The sequence below is a fragment of the Erigeron canadensis genome, chromosome 1 (assembly GCF_010389155.1).
Source record: "Erigeron canadensis isolate Cc75 chromosome 1, C_canadensis_v1, whole genome shotgun sequence".
NCBI classification, from domain to species: domain Eukaryota; kingdom Viridiplantae; phylum Streptophyta; class Magnoliopsida; order Asterales; family Asteraceae; genus Erigeron; species Erigeron canadensis.
Window position 1 is genome coordinate 52,685,314 of NC_057761.1, and position 17,136 is coordinate 52,702,449.

Consider the following 17,136-nt stretch of genomic DNA (forward strand, 5'->3'; position numbering starts at 1 on the left):
CAGATATAGTATGAAAAAAAGTATATTTTCTGTTTATTTCTTTTAAAATCACGTTTAAATTAGTTATACTATGAAAAAATGTTGGCTATACCTCTTTTGCTACTAAGATGATTACAAATCAATGTGAAACTTAAAAAGGAGACAATGTAAATTTTTAACCCCTTAATCTTTATAAAGAGTATTGAATCAAGACATTAAGTATATTTTTTATTCTCAAAATATCCTTTTTAGCATATTTATGATTTTCAAAATGCTCATCCACACACTTGAACACTATTTAGTGTATATATAAATGTTATATTGGTTTGTTTTTTCTTTATTATATTAATTCACTATTATTGTTATCAATATGTAATTGATTCTAATTTAATTAACATTGATCTTTTTATATAGTTTTAAAACAATTTACAAAATCTCATAAGTTATATTTTTGACACATTTTGTAACCAATGTATTCATCCAAAACGGTTGTTATAAAATTCCGATGCAACGTGCGGGTATTATACTGGTGTAAATAAATGAGTATATGTTTTTGATTCTTTAAGAAACAAACTTCAGCTAATATAGTGGGATTGAGATTCCTTAAAGTTAATATCAAATTTATAGGTAAAGTTGATGGATGTGAACCATTGGATTAAAATCAATGGTTAAGATTAAAATATCATTTTTGAATCTTAACCTTTGATTTTAATTCAATGGTCAAAATTATCCTAACTTTACTTATAAAGTTACTATAACTTTAGAGAATCTCAATCAAATATAGTGTACCTATTTCTATTGTATATGATCAGTCAAACATCATCATAAAGTGGTCAAATTATCAAACCAAGAGAGATAGGGGTAGAGATCCCACGAGTTATCCCAACTTAAAGGAATCCACATCTGAGAGATAATACATGTATAATACATGTATATGTTTTGGCCTTACCACTAATTGGTGGTAATAGTTATGTGAATAATAGTAAACTTTATATAAAAGAAAAAAAAAACGTAAATAGATTTCCACCTTTATAAACATAAACTGCGTCACACCGGAATTTTACTCTCGTGTAACCGCCTCATTGAGTCATTTCCCACCTATAAAATCCCAAACACATATGAATCGTTTGGCGCTTCTTTCATTTCCCCCAAATTCTTTCACACCTAAATTCCCAGGGTTTCATTTAATCTCTCTCTCTCTCTACTAATCAATCGCACAGTTCATTTGTATAACTTTCATTTACCGATCGACGGCGATTCAATCACCGGAGCTATAGCTGCGGCATCGTGTGATTTGAATCGGAAAATGAGCAAGCTAGTCGGATTATCGGGCATGAAAAGCCTCGATCAGTTCAAGTCCTCGTTAGAATCGTCTAGTTTCGGAGCTCCGAAAGCGTTCCAGATCTCTTCACGGCAACCTTCCTATACGAACTCCTCCGGAAGCTACGCGAATTTGAAGCTCGCTGCAGGTATTTCAATGGCGACTCTTAGGTCATTGATTTTAATGATTTCTGGATATGTATTACTTTCTGATATGTAACTCATGTTGTCACTTTTAGAGAAATTGGCGAAAGAGCAAGCTTCTGCGAAGACCGATCTCGACCTAGCTGTATGTTAAACATCTCTCTCTCTCTCTCTCTCTCTATATATATATATATATATCTGTGTGTGTATCGTATATGTATAAGCGTTAGTTACAACAAATTTGGATGCATCGATGTGTATATTTGTGGTTTGACTGTTGTAGACTTCTAGGTACTCTATTGTTGATGAGTTTTACTAATAGTATTATGCTAATGTTTTTTTTCTTCTGAGAAAGATATTATGTTAATGTGTAAATAGTTTCGGTTATAATATTTGAAACTCTGTAGAGGCAAATAGAGGCAGTTTTATCTGATAACTGCATCAATTTACTGTGTATATGTAGTTACATTACTTTCATATCACTCTCTCTGTCCCATAGTTAGAGTCCAGGTGGATTGAGCATTGTTATTCTTTTAGATTTGTTCAAGTTGATGGTAGAATACTAAAGTGTAACAGCGTGATAGAGTATATCGTATATGTATGTATGTGTATATGTGCTGCTGTGAGAGTGTGAGAGTTTGTGTATATGTGTTAGTTACATTGTTGACGCCAGAATATAATTCTTTAAAGTCAGAGTAGCGGTGATACCATGCACAAACTGTTACTAAATATACAGGCTCTTTTTTTTTAAAAAAAGTTCTAAGACTATGTGTGTGCTATATTGTGCTTACATTGGTGTATTGAGTGCGAAACCTACTCTGATTAAACACTGCAATGGAAGCAGAACTCTAAAATAAGGAAATTATCGGAGCATATTAGTGCATTGGAAGAAAAGTTGCAGAATGCTTATAATGAAAATGCAAAGCTGAAAGTGAAGCATAGGGAAGATGAGAAACTTTGGAGTGGGCTAGAGTCAAAGTTCTCCTCCACAAAGACCTTATGTGATCAGCTTACTGAAACTTTACAAACTTTAGCTGATCAGGTTCAGGATGGTATGAGGTTTGCCATTAATACTAGATACCTGCACTATGAAATAATTATGGATGTAATTATCATGGTCCTGCTTATACAGCTGAGAGAGACAAAGCCATCTTCGCAAATAAGTTGTCTGAAACTTCAGCAGCTCTTGAAAATCTGAATGATCAGATGAAGTCTCTGTCGCTAAGGCTGGAATCCTCAGAAGATCTCCTTAAAAATCGTAAGTTAAATCTCCCTCTATAATGTCCACTGTATTGGGAATCCTACAACGTCTTCATTTTCAGATTTATGTTAGATTTTTGAAATGTGTTGAATTTGGCTTGCAGGCGACAAAGAATTGACGGAACTTTGCATTGACAAGGAAAATGTAGCGAAACAACTTAGAGAAGAACAAAGCAAAGTCTTCGGTCTTGTCAACGAAAAAGGTATTCATAAAGATAACATATTATAACGTTTATTACTGTAACTGTTTTAGAAACATAACAAAAACTTAAAAGTGTTTGAATATCAATTTGTCAAATATCTTGCAGATAACCTATGCAAGAACTTTCAAGAGACTGTAACATCTCATGAATCAACCTTAGCGTGTTTGAACTCTAAATTGAGTGAGGTGCAGCTTGAGCTAATCTCAAAGGAAGATAGGCTAAATAAGATGCATGACTTATGTGAAGTAAAGGAGAAGGAGAATATTGATCTCATAGCCAAGAATAAGAATTTTACCGAGCATTTAAACAAAGCAATGCAGGAGAACCAGAGCTTAGAAAATGTTGTGAACATGCTGAGCGTTAAGCTGACAGATTTGGATAGCCAGAGTGCAGCCTTTTGGCAGAACATTCTTAAAGTCAATGATCGCTTTACTTCTTGCTTTGACTTACTACAAGAAGAAAAAAAGCTTTCAACCCAAAAGGCACAACAGTGTTTTGATTCGCTTCATGGTCAACTTCTAAATATCACTTCAGAAAAAGATGCACTCCAGTTGGTCAATCAAGAGTTAAAGAGTAAGGTCAGTGAGCTACAGAATGATCTAAAATTCACAATGGCCCAGCATGCAGAAGAATGTCACCTATCAGAAGAAAAGGTTCAGAGGTTAGAGTCTGAAGCAGAAGCTCTTCTTTCAAAGAAGTCTGAATTGGAGAACCTGATTACCATTTTGGAGGATAGAATCTGTTCTTTATCTGAAGCTTCTAAGATCTCAGAGATACAGATGGTGCACTTTTGTTTGGTTACTAAAATAATTTTCATTGTTCTATGATGTTAGGCTTAATCAATATGTATTGTGAAAATTGCAGCAAGACTTTCAGTTAAAGTATTCAGAGACCGAAACTGAGAATAAAGAGAGTATCAGAAATCTTCAAGTAGAGATAGATATGAAGAAAGAGGAAATGGATGCTCTGAGAAGCGAGATTGTGAAGCATGAGCAGCATGTAAGTTCATTGGAAGAACAACTTACTCAGATTCACGGCCTGCTACAGGAGAAGGAACAGGCTGTATTAGAATTTAAGGAAAGAGAGAAACAGCTCGAAGATCAGAATGCAGAGGTTTATTTATTTCCTTTTGTTGATTTAATGCCAGACTTGCTATCTTGCAATATCGTGAAATATGTGACGTTCATTTGCATTTGAATAATCCGCAGGCTCAGAAGTTACTCGCTGATGCTGAAGGTAGTGTCGTGGAAGCTAAGAAGCAATACGATCAGATGTTAATTAGTAAACAGTTGGAATTGTCAAAGCATTTGAAGGAAATATCTCAAAGGAATGACCAGGTAAAGTCCATTGTCATGTGTCTGTATCAATGCAGGTGACGAAACAAGCTGACTGTGAATTGTATTATCAGGCAATTAATGATATTCGAAGGAGGTATGAAGTGGAGAAGCAGGAATGCATTAAACTTGAGAAAGAAAAGGTTAGCCATTTATTATCCTCTGTTTGCTGATTTGCTGGATCGTCGAATTAGATCTTAGAATTCTGTTATTTTTCAGGCTGAAAAAGCAATTCTAGATATGGAAAAGAAATGTGAGCTTCAGCTTTCAGAGATCAAAGCGGAATCGAAGCAGCAACTGATGCGGATAGAGGGAGATCACGCTGATTTGGTATGTACGGGAAACAAGATGCAACTTATTGTTGGTGTGCTGGTTTAAAGCAGATTAATATTTGTCTGTGCTTTTTATGCAGGTTAAGAGAATACAGCAGGAAAATGATAAGAAGGAAGGAGATCTTAAGTCAGTTCATCATGAAGAGTTAAAAAAGGTGAAAATCCTTGCCGAGAATGAACTTAGAGAGGTACATTCTTATTAATATAGCTGAAATCTGATTCATAGTAAACGATTAAATGCATACATGACATTTAAATCGCTTTTTTACATTGTATTCAGAAAACCAAGTTACTCAAGAATCAACATGAAGCTGAGTTAAGGGAGTTAAGGTCTCAACATGAAGAGGAGTGTAGGCATCTCGAAGAAGAGCTGAATATCCAGAAGGACAAGGTATTTGCAGTTCATCTTTATGGTCTTCAAGGAATATTCACCTTCTTTTTTCCCCTAAGAGATGTTATTTTATCACAGGAGGAGAGGCAGAAGGCTTTGTTGCAGTTGCAATTGAAAGTAATGGGTGATCAGCCTCAAGAAGACCAAGAAGTGACCTCAAGAAAGGCATGTATCTCTGTATTATGCACAAATAACTTAAGTACATCAATATTATACATACTCTCCTTATGATAGTTTCCCTATTTCTCATGTATGTAGGATATGCCTTACATAAATGCAACACAACCACCAGTAAAAAATTTGTCAAAGAAAACAGAGAAGGTTGGAGCTGTAATTAGCATTCCCAAGCACAGTAAAAAGGTTAAGTACTCATATCTACATCTACATCTACATCCACATATACATATACATAGATATATACAATATTATAGTTGGAATCATGTGATTGATTTTGCCCACTATATTAGAAAATGCTATCCACCACACTCTGCATTTAACGAAAACTGTAAAGAATACGGTTAGAAATAGCTAGTCTGGTTTATTATGCTGATGTTTTGTTGATGGTCATACTATAACCTTTTTTTCTTATGGGTCTGGATTAGGTATCTTGTATTCTTGTGGACTTTAAAAGAGGGAGGGGGTGGCAAATACAATGCTACATATTTAAGACTTGCAGTCTTTAAGTTCTATGATCGCAGTCTTTAAGTTCTATGATCTGTTTTGGTATTTTACATTTACTTAACTAAATCTCGAAGGTTGAACTGAGTTACCAATTTCTGGGTTGCTATAATGTCAGGTAACTCACCGTGAATATGAAGTTGAAACATCCCATGGTACAATCACAAAGCGCCGTAAGACAAAGAGTACAATAATGTTTCAGGTATGTATGGGGTTTTTGTTTGTCACATCTGTTTTTAGTGTAAATTGTATTTGAAATTTTGTTTTTACCTTCTGGAAGGATCCAAATAAGAACAAGAGGCGAACTCCAAAAGTCAATACTCCTAGAGATGCTATTGCGGTAACTACATATCTGTGTTGGAATTGGTACTATTACTGGTTTGTATGTACTTACATTTTTTAATGCAATTTTGAACAGCGAATGAAGGGAGGGAGTCAACAAAATCCTCATACTATAGGTGATCTTTTCACAGAAGGATCGTTGAACCCGTACGCCGATGACCCTTATGCATTTGACTAGAAGTAATATCTGACATCTCATTCGCTTACATGAAGCTATGTGTTCTTGAACTTGGAAAACATAACCTGAAAGTAGTCCCTTATGCAGTAAGGAGAACGTGATATTTTCCTTTTAACTAGTCTTGGCTGCCATGAACCTTCCTGCTGTTTAGTGTCTGGTAAGTGTGTTGGTTGTACATAATATTGACAGAGAACAATCGCTATTGTTTTTGGTGATTTTAGGACATACTTGGATTTTATGTTCATGCTATATGGTTGTCAAGTACTCTTGAAGTTTTTCTTTTACATTGAATTGATGGACAAATTTGCTTGATTAGAGAGTAAAAGTAACTTTTGGAAGGCTAAGGCCTGTGCTGATAACAAAAGGAGTCCTGACTGTCACGTCAGCAGGACTTCCCTCAGGACTCTCCCTGCCTATAAGCAAGTTTCTTCAAGACTTCTTCGCCACATCATCAAATAATTTATTAATTTTTTTTGTTATTTAAACACATAAATAAGTAAACACTTTTATTAATAATAATAATAATAATAATAATAATAACATTTCATTAATATTAAATAATGACAAATGAACTTTAATAATAATAACTTTTAAAATTAATGTTTTAAACAAAATATATCTAATAAATATAATTTTTATAAAAGTTAGAGGGGTAAAATGAAATATCACTTTTGAAAAACAAAACAAGAAAAATATACGACATGTACTGTAAATGAATGGTTTTTTTCTTTTTATATATATAAAAGATGGTATATATGCAAAAGATGGATGGTTGGTTCTTTGAATGAATGTGAAATAAACCCCATTTGACAATCAGAGAGAAATGTTGTTTTTTTTTTTTTTAATTTATCGGCATCTAATATTCCAAGGCCCCACATTTGAGCGTCCAAACTAATTCTTGTGGGATAAGTTGATGAAGGACGCACGGCGGAGGACACTCGTTATTGTTAGCGTCTAAGCCTTCAAGAACGCACCGGAGAAGACACTATAAGCACAGGCCTAATTCTTTAACACGTTTTTCTGTCAAATTAGTGTCAGCTTATAAAATTGTACAACTTTTAGTGTTTTATACTTTTAGCATACATTATACTTGTAATTTTTTTGTCATGGATCACAGGCTATATACAAATCGATGCACCAACCAAGAATCGTTTTTTTTTTTTTTTTTTTTTTTGAGAAATGGAAATGACTCAATTTCCACTGTTTGGCTAGGCTGATAGAAAACGACACGAAGATATGAAAATTTACTGGGAAATAATAGCCTATTTGTTTTTAAAATGTCACTTTATTTTTTGTGGTAGTATTATTATTTTTCTTTTGGAAGGATTCATTACCGGGCCCGCAATGAACAAAGTTTGTGTCATTTGTATTTTTGTAAGTAAGATGCGACATTCATACGTTTTGTTCCCTTTTACCCTATATTTAAAACAAATGTCAAATGAAATCAATGCAAGTATACGTCTGATTAAAAAATGTACTAAATTTTTATTAATATATTGGCAATAAAATAATCATAATATTGGATTTTCAGAAAAGAAAAAAAAGTTTTCACAATTCAAAAGAGCTTCCTTGTACAATATTGTATGGAACTATGGATTCTGTATCGTTATATTATTTTGTTTATTTTTTGATGCAAGTTATGTTATCGTGTCACTGTACGTGGATTATTAGTCTAATTTTGTGATGCATTGACAAGAAAAGTAAATTAATAGAAATTCTATTCATATCGGTCTGAAACACGAATGAACTTGATTAATCCTACAGGCTAGCTTGCCACAAGATTATCTTCCATTTGGAGTTTATGCTAAAAACAATAAGTAATACATGATCATTCATTTAATTAAATAATTCTAAGTCTTAAAACACAAATGTTCTCACCTGGGTTCGAGTCCCACTTTTCATATTTGTGGGGTGGATTAATAGGTTTTTTTTAAAGTCATGGATTTCATCTCAGACATGCATTTATATATAGAGGTTAGTATTATAAAACACAAACTATTGTAAAACAAATAAGACAAAATTTGAGCCTTTAGATGTTGATCTTAAATATTAATTGAAATAAAACCTTTTTATACGACCAAAAGGGTATAATTGATATTTTGCTTACTAAATATCTTTCTTCCTCTTGAATTCTCTTTATTTTCTCCTGAATTTACTTGAAAGTATATAGTTTGACGAACGAGCATAATACTCGCGCGTTGCGGCGAAATTTTATTTTAGGAGTGACAATTTGTTATAAAGGCAAATATGGTAATTTAATATTGTAATGTGTGGAGTGACATTTTGGAAACTATAAATATGTTGAAAGGGGCTTTTTTGGGGGAAAAAATATGTTTAATTTTTCAAGACATACCATAAATAAAATCCAAAATGTTTTATAAGATTATTAAAGATATTGTTAATTCATTTTACTAATATTATAAATGTTTGCCAACGACCATATTATACAAATTTAAATTGATGCACTCAAATACCTTTATCAAATATTTGATGCACAATCATTTACAATTTAACAAATATTTGATGCACAACAATTTTTATGTCTTTATATTGATGCACAACTGTTATTTGTGTTTATATTTCAAATGATGCATGATGATAAACTTTGATGCAAGTTGGTACATTTTAGTGTACCTTTGAAAATTTTTCCAATAAAAAAAATATATGAATTACAAAAAGCTGAACAGATTGGTTTGCAAAAAGTTATAAAATTATTTAGAACATGGAAATAAATAAAAAACCTTTAAACTGAATGAGAGTTTTCACGACATTCTTAATCACAACTAGTGTTACTACATTTACAAAACTATGTTCATCAATGATGTAATACATGCAATAGGTCTTAATTTATATTTATTAAAAGTGGATTAATAAGAAAGTTATCACATACTTATAGCAAATGAAATAACGAAGAAGAAAAGATGGCAATGAAAGAAACGACAAAACAACGAATTCCTTGTGAAAAGATAGAAAAATGATTAATTAACCTAAAGTAATTAGCCTAATTATTAACCTAACAATTTGGGCCTAACATTTGTCACTTCTTTCATTTAATTAATAGTAATGCTCACCGGTTTAATTATGCTTCCCCGGTTTAATTATGCTTCCTGTTTTGTCCTTTATAAATTAGAACGTATAATACAAATTGTTTCATTTCTCAAACAAAGTTGCATTTTATATATTTTTGATTCAAAGTAATTTTTAAAAATATCATTTATCTACGGAATAAACTTTATTGATATATCTTCTTATATTATTTTGAATACAAATGGCTAATGGGTTATACTAACACTCTACTAAATAATACAATACATCAAAATACCAATTAAGTGTACCACACTTATACATTACTAGGTTGTATAGTATATTATTAAATATGTACATTGTAGTAATAAATTATAGAAAAAATGTTACAAATGGTCCTTGTGGTTTGTCATATTCGCATTTTGCTCCCTGTGTTTTTTTTCGTTGCAAATGGTTCCTGAATTTTTCATTCTCGTTGTCGCAGGTCCTTGATACTAACTTCTGTTAGTTTAAGCCGTTAAACCCCTCACGGGAAAATCTGGGTAGAATCGTCATTTACCGCGTTTGTTCTTCCCCATTACAACTTTACAAGCATCTGTATCTATATGTCCTCAATCGAATATCTATATCATACATAATCATAAAATCATTATAAAAAAAATGAATTTAATACCAAATGATGGAATCTTTATCTAATCTTTGGAAATCCTTTTGAAAGTGATTGAATTCAGCCTTGAAAACAAACTTGTTTTCATTGAAGCATTTTGTCAAACACCTTGTGTGCAACTTTCTATCACTGATTTCTATATGAAATTGGAACCAATGTTGTTGCCCAAATGCAAGAATCAACCAAAAAAAGAAGTAGGATGAGATTTATCTTCATTTTCACTTCAAGTTTTTTGGTAATTTACCTTGTTCTTTGAATTTTGGAAGGTTGAACTATATATGGATTTCGATCTAATGTTATGACGGACACTAGGATGGAATATTAACAACTCCAATCGATGTCACGTAGCTTGATTTTGCCTGGACCATATGAAACAATAGCAACTCGTGGCCTTGCAAACGTTGCTTTTATAATGAGTTTCGCAAAATCAGCATGTCGATTGGAGGGTTTTGAAAACCTATGCAGGACATGTTCTTTAGGAAATGATATTAGCCATAGATAGGATGAACAAGTCACAAGTGAAACTCACCCATTAATGAATTTCTAAAAGATTGAAGATTGAAAGAAGTTTTATACAAAAATCAAAGTGTGACTAAATATATATATACACAATAAATATAAAAAGTGTAGATATATATATAATATTATTAATTAAAAACTCTTATTATCACATACAGTCCCTATAGTTGTTAAAATTACGATTATACCCTCACGTGGTTTGCACGTGAGGGGTTTAACGGCTTAAATTAACAGAAGTTAGTGTTAGGGACCTGCAGCAACGAGAATGAAAAATACAAGGACCATTTGCAACGAAAAAAACATAGAGGGCAAAATGCAAATATAACAAACCACAGGGACCATTTATGACATTTTCTCTAAATTATATTTAGTTGTATAAATATCAATTCTCTAACAAAATACAACAGCACCAAATGAATGTTAAATAAATAAATTTTAAAAAACCCCTACAGCACCACCAATTGAATGAGTCATTTCATGAAAAGAAAAAATCAAAAATGGTATATAATCCAACTCTAATGTGAATGCATGAATCTGCATGATTTGAAATTCCCAGATTCTTAATGTAAACCATCTTCACAAAGAAATTATAGTTAAAGTAGTAAAATAATAATATAATCAAATCAGTAATATAACAATATATGAACTCCTAATAGAAGTCAGAAGTGGATTTTATTATACAAGAAAATATGCATTTCATACTTGAATTGTGGGATAAAAAAAGAATAGAGGGATGGCTGCGTGAAATAAACGAAGTGGCAAGGAAGATGTGAAAATAGGTTATGTAGGATATAAAAATGATCTGAATAAACGAATAGTCATTTTGATTTATTTTGATTAACTAGTTAATAAATTAATAAGGGTAACATGGGAATTAAAGTAAAAGCATTTGTATGGTTACAATTGTTAGGTCCAAATGGTTAGGTTGATAATTAGGTTAATCACTTTAGGTTGATTAATCATTTCTCAAAAAGATAACAGTTAATTAAGCATTTATGAGATATGATTAATTAGTCTAAAAAGTTAGCCTAATTATTAGCCTAACACCGGTCAACATTCAATTATTTTTAATTTTATTCCTGTTTTACCTTTATTAATTTATTAAAACAACTAAACAAAAAACTAAGGTGACCCTTTCTTCTTCTAATCACTTTCACATTTCATAAACCTATTTTCTAATTTTGCATTCGGTCGTTCACTGTCATCTATTTGTGTAAATTAACAATATGTATTCTGTAAACAGGTAACATTTATTTAATTTGTGTTCAAAACTATATAGAATGGGTTGACAAAAAGGGATTATTTGTATTATGCAATTTCTAAAGGGCAAAATAGGGCAGCAAATTAAACTTTTAGCATTAAGTATTAATTAATTGTAAGAAATGACAAGTGTGTGGTTCAAATTATTCGGTTAATAATTAGGCTAATCTAATTAGGCTAATTAATCATTTCTTTAATAATGTTAATATGCTTAAAAGATGGAAACCGTTTTCAAGTGTCATCACCATTCACCATATTATGTCTGTTTGGTAGAAGGCTTTTGGGAGCTTAAAAGCCCCAAGTTTTTAAAAAGAAGCTCCATTTATTACGGTAGCCCTGTTTGGATATACATTTTAAATTAAAACCCCAGCCTCAATAAGCATTTAAAATAAAAGCTGGTGGAAGAAGGGTTGAAATAGAAGCCTCAGCTCCTAGCCTCAATTCTAAGCTTCAGCTCCAAGCGCCTGACCACAGTTCCAACTCTAAGCTTTTATGTCAAACATACTCATTATGTCTTATTTGTTTTATATTAATAGTTGTTATATATTACCCTTAACCTATATATATATAATACTGTATGATTTTAGGTAAAATAAAATAAGTATTAAAGTAAAAGAAATAAAACAATAAATTTTTCTTTACTGAATATTATTGTGCATCATGAAAATCATCAGACATTAATTGCTTTGTGAATTTTCATGCATCAATTTAACTATGATTTAAAAGTCAAGATCTTATCCTATTTATTTTACCTTAATACTTGTTTTATAATACCCAACCCCTATAATATAATTGTAACAAATATGAACATCAGTTTTGGGCTTTTGGCTTCTTTGACAACCACTTTTATTTTTAAAGCAAGTATATTAACCTTTTGTGAGTACTTAATATAACAATAATCCAAGTATAGACTGCATAGTACAGTTAATTAAAGATGTTGTGTTGATAAGAAATATACACCTTTTTCTTCTCCTCGAAAACTTATAACAAAAGCTAATATTATGACGACTTTGGTTATAGTCGGGTATTATTGTATATATATGTAGAAACAAAATGAAACTGGGAACTTCGTTTGAAAAAAATTCGTTTTCATTTTCATACCCATTTTTTATTCACACTTCTACAAACCAAATACGAGTACTACGTAGTAATGTAGTATAGTAGTATTTATTAATTTCATTTTCATTTATCCATTCTCAAAATTTCAAACCAAAAACACCCTAGGTTTTCTTTAGGTCAACTATATCATATCAAACCAATTAAGTGAAAAAAGAAAATCGCAGTAAGTTCATCCGAAAAATTGATAAAGAACAACAAGGTCGTTAATTGAGCTCCTATTTGAAAATTTTAAGCAAATTTAAGAGAGACATCCAAATGATATGATGATGACATATGTGCCACGACTCACCCAACTCACATACACTGTATAGATAACACTGAAATTCAAGCAAAGATGTAAGATGTTGACAAGCTAGGCACACAAAAAAAGATATTATTTGACCATGGAAGGTGAGATCTTTCTTCGATGAAGGAAGATTTTATACACATGCTACAAATAAATTATTAGCATCTTATATTTTTTTGTATGTTAACTTTATATTGTAAATGTCTCATTGTCTCGGATAATTAATCATTAATATATGATTAATCAATAGTCTAAACTTTAGATAAAATTTGAATCTATAAAATTAGTCGGTGTAAGATGAGTAGACGACACTATTATATATTACAGTATATATATACATGGGCGGTACTAAAGGGGGGGGCAAGGGGGTCCAATGCCCCCTCCAAATTTAAATTTTGTCATGTATTTTTAAATTTTTCATAAGTTTTTAAAAAATTTCTATAAGTTTTTAACATTTTGCCTCCTTTTAGATTTATTTTTCATAAGTTTTCTAAGTTTGCCCCCTTTGAAATTTTTTCCTGGTACCGCCTCTGAACATATATATATATATATATGGTAAAGTGAGTATGAGATTGTTCCCCATCTAAGATTAGATGGGGAACCCCTCACATACAAATATTTTAATATTTGTTTGAAATTTAAATAAATACATAGCTCCCATAATTTTTATGATTATAAAAACCAAGTGTGAGAGGTTCCCCATCTAAGCTTAGATGGGCGACAACCTCATACTCACTTCCCTCATATATTATATATATATATATATATGTATATGTGTGTGTGTATGTGTATGTGTGTGTGTGTAAAGAGAGATATATATCTATTTATTTATATTTATATTATAGCTAAAATAGAAGGTTAAAGGTATATTTAAAGCTCTTTTTAATTAGGTCTAAAATTTTTCTCCTAATTACTTTAAAACTCTCTCTATATTTTTTTTATATTTTTTTATTTTTCAATTTATTTTGTTATTTATTATTTTGATATTTATCTTATAGAGAAAGGGTTATTTAAGAACCCACAAATAAAAAAAACTCAAGAACTATTCTAGAACACACATTTTTTCTCTCTTCCTTTCTTCAATTAAATAATAAAATTCACCAAAATCATTCAAATGTTTTATCTCACAAACCGTAAATCGTTAGACGAAACAAAAAGCATGGGTAGTCTTAAAATTTCGTCCTCTTTCATTAGAGATCCATTTCGATATACTTTTGACGTATTTTTAATTTTTGTTTTTTTTCCCTTGTATTTGTGTACCTACACATGTGTGGTATCATTGTGTTCACATGTAAGTTAGTAAATGAACATATGTACACAACAATGAAGGTTAAAGGCGAAGCCCGTCAATCCATGACGGAGCCATGGTGACCAAGGGCGGAGCCCGTCAGTCCATGGCGGAGCTATAACGGCTAAGGGGATAGCCCGTTAGGGCGGAGTCAACTCATAGCCATAGCGGCTATGAGTTGAACGTTCCAATCTTTTAATCTTTTGATATCATAAATTTTGTATCAGTACACCTAGAATAGAATGATATCTATAAGTCAAATCATATTAATTTGTCACAATGTCACATAGATTGAATGCAAGAATGCATATGTTGAATTATTATTCTTCTTCTACTACTATTATTATTATTATTATTAAACTTCATTTTTACTATACAAGAAATAAGTGGAGAGCTGCGATAATATATGAACTCATACTCCTCTAGTTATATTATTATTTAAAAAAATATTAAATGCAGGTTTAAAGGTTGACTTAACGTGTACAAAAAAAATTCATATCAAAAGTACTTCACCTTTAAATTATATGATAATTGTATAACTATTTAATATACTTTAACCATCTTTAGGGATTTGTTTAACAATACGCTTATTAATATTATTATTTATCACAAATTAGTATCACGAGTTACTTCAAACAAGTCTCCGCATGCAACTAGTCCATTACTATTCCATCAACGATCCGTCCTTGTAAAAATCCCTAACTTGAATTCTTAAAAGTTAATCTCTTCTACTATTATTTATCCACCTATCTTAAGTCATTATTATTGTCATCACCACCACCATACTACAATCAAAATCAAAACAAGTTACACATAAAAAAATCGGTAATTCAACATAAAAACTATCAAGTAGAACACACATAGTCGATGGGGAAACAGACACTGATCGAAAACCATTAACCAAAAAACAAAACAACTCGCCAAATAAAGATGTGTAAAGATATATGTATTGTTAGACCATCTTCAATGGTTACTTTTTTAAAAATCCTTTATTATATATCTTAACAATTGATGTTTTCAGTCGACAGGTACGGTATCTAAACATTTTACACTTTTTGATTTTTACCTCTTTGTGGGCGGAGATCCTTATGGAAGCAGCCTTTCTACTTTTGGGTAGAGGTAAGACTGTCTACAGTTTACCTTCCCATACCCCGTTCAGGAATTGGATACTGTTGTTGTTGTTAACCATTGAAGCATATCCATAACTTGTATTTGATTACTATACATAGTTGTACTTTTTCCCCCCTTAAAATATGTGTGGTGATGTGAAAAATCTAAATGTGTGTAACGATGTTTATAGGACTTTAACCATTCGGGTTATAGCCGAATGACCACCTGCCATCTGAAAAAGCGACTTGGTTCGAATCTCTTCAAAAACATATTCAAATAGCCAAGGTTTCTGAGTTCTCACTGCAGACAGCGTAGCAGGGTCGCTAGTTTGTGAGAAAAAAATTCCTATGGGACTAAAGAGTTCCTGAACATTTATTTTATTCTTTTTTCTTTTTCTTTTTTTTTTTTTTTTTTTTTTAAGATTTTGAGGATTTTAAGGATTTATGAATATGATAGTGATAACTAAAAATGACTAATTTGTTTACCATTGGAGATGATATACGCACTTGCTATAAATTGATGATGTTTATTGACTTATTTTTTTTTTCTTTCCATATGTAAGAAGTCATTATTCTATGTATTTGAAAATAGTTTCGGCTTTTCAAGTCGAATTCTTTTATCATCTTTTTAAAATTTCATGATTACAAATCATATTATAAGGTTATTTTTCAAAATTGTTTGTAACTTGTAAGTTCAATTCAATTGTAAGTAAAAAACTTATAATTATTATTATAGTAAATTTGAGAGGGAAATAATAGAAATTGCCATAGTATATATAATATATGGTATCAATAAAAAAAAATTAATTTCTTTTTGTAGTTAAAAAAACATATAACAACAAAAACAATAATATTAAATATAATTTATAAATATAATTTATATCTATTTTGTCCAAAACTTGTAAGACAAAATTTGGCCTAAACGAATGTCAACTTATATGATTCCTTGACTTAATATTAAATGACGGCAATACTTTGTTTAAGTGGACTAAGAAACTTCTAATTCCCTTTGCTTAGGAACATGATCCTTTATTCACTAAAAGCCAAAGGATGAAAAATCTCAATTTGCTTAAATGAAAATGGTACTACTCCTTTTATTAGTAAACCTTTTTATAATTGTTATATATTTACCCTATATTTAATCAATGGAGTCACAATTTTTCTTTTTGTAAACTAGTAAAAGCATGTATAATGTATTTAACTAAACTCTTATGATCGCTCTTTTAGCATCTTCGACATATTTATGTATTAATTAGACTTTCAGAGCGTTTTTTAGACATCTTTGGCATATGACGGCTCCAAGCTGCCCAAAAATGCTTGTCCATACCGCTCCCGAGACGTTCCATATCCAAGAATGTTATTTATCTAAGAATGTTATTCTTTAAAGATTAAGTTCCTTTAAATTTGTTTCCAACTATACTAATAAAGTTGGTGATTATGATTTTAAACTTTGGATTAAAGTCAAAAGTTAAGGTTTAAAAATAATTTTTGATTTTGACTTTTGATATTAATGCTTTCAACTTTGAACTTTAAAATGATCATCATAATTTCACTCTCAGTCTCCCACTAAAAAGAAGAGACATCTCGTAGCGACACATAATGAAGAAATTTTTCTTTTTGAAGCTTCACTCCCACCAAATGATTTGAGTTTGCACGATTAACAGTTTTTGAAACCATTCTTCAACACGAAGGAATCTTGATTT

At 31.1% G+C, this 17,136-nt stretch overlaps 1 protein-coding gene across 2 annotated transcripts; it reads left to right on the plus strand.

Annotated features, from left to right (window-relative positions):
- Nucleotides 1-1,035: 1,035 nt before the first annotated feature.
- Nucleotides 1,036-6,161, plus strand: LOC122582476 (synaptonemal complex protein 1-like). Of its 2 annotated transcripts, XM_043754881.1 has the most exons (17): nt 1,036-1,448; nt 1,539-1,588; nt 2,288-2,495; nt 2,576-2,701; nt 2,808-2,906; nt 3,012-3,688; nt 3,771-4,019; nt 4,115-4,243; nt 4,315-4,383; nt 4,460-4,570; nt 4,653-4,760; nt 4,853-4,963; nt 5,042-5,128; nt 5,222-5,323; nt 5,760-5,843; nt 5,922-5,981; nt 6,060-6,161. In XM_043754881.1, the coding sequence occupies exons 1-17, from the start codon at nt 1,286-1,288 to the stop codon at nt 6,159-6,161; spliced, it is 2,535 nt and encodes an 844-aa protein (XP_043610816.1). In that variant the 5' UTR covers nt 1,036-1,285. The 2 variants fall into 2 exon arrangements, with proteins under 2 accessions (XP_043610816.1, XP_043610808.1); XM_043754873.1 differs by having other exon boundaries at nt 4,853-5,128.
- Nucleotides 6,162-17,136: the final 10,975 nt, after the last annotated feature.

Bases quoted from the DNA above. Each gene is read 5' to 3' on its own strand.
- LOC122582476 (XM_043754873.1), top strand. From the start codon at position 1,286: ATGAGCAAGCTAGTCGGATTATCGGGCATGAAAAGCCTCGATCAGTTC. The intron at 1,449-1,538 runs GTATTTCAATGG...TGTCACTTTTAG, and splicing joins GAATTTGAAGCTCGCTGCAG to AGAAATTGGCGAAAGAGCAA. The intron at 4,761-4,852 runs GTACATTCTTAT...CATTGTATTCAG, and splicing joins CCGAGAATGAACTTAGAGAG to AAAACCAAGTTACTCAAGAA.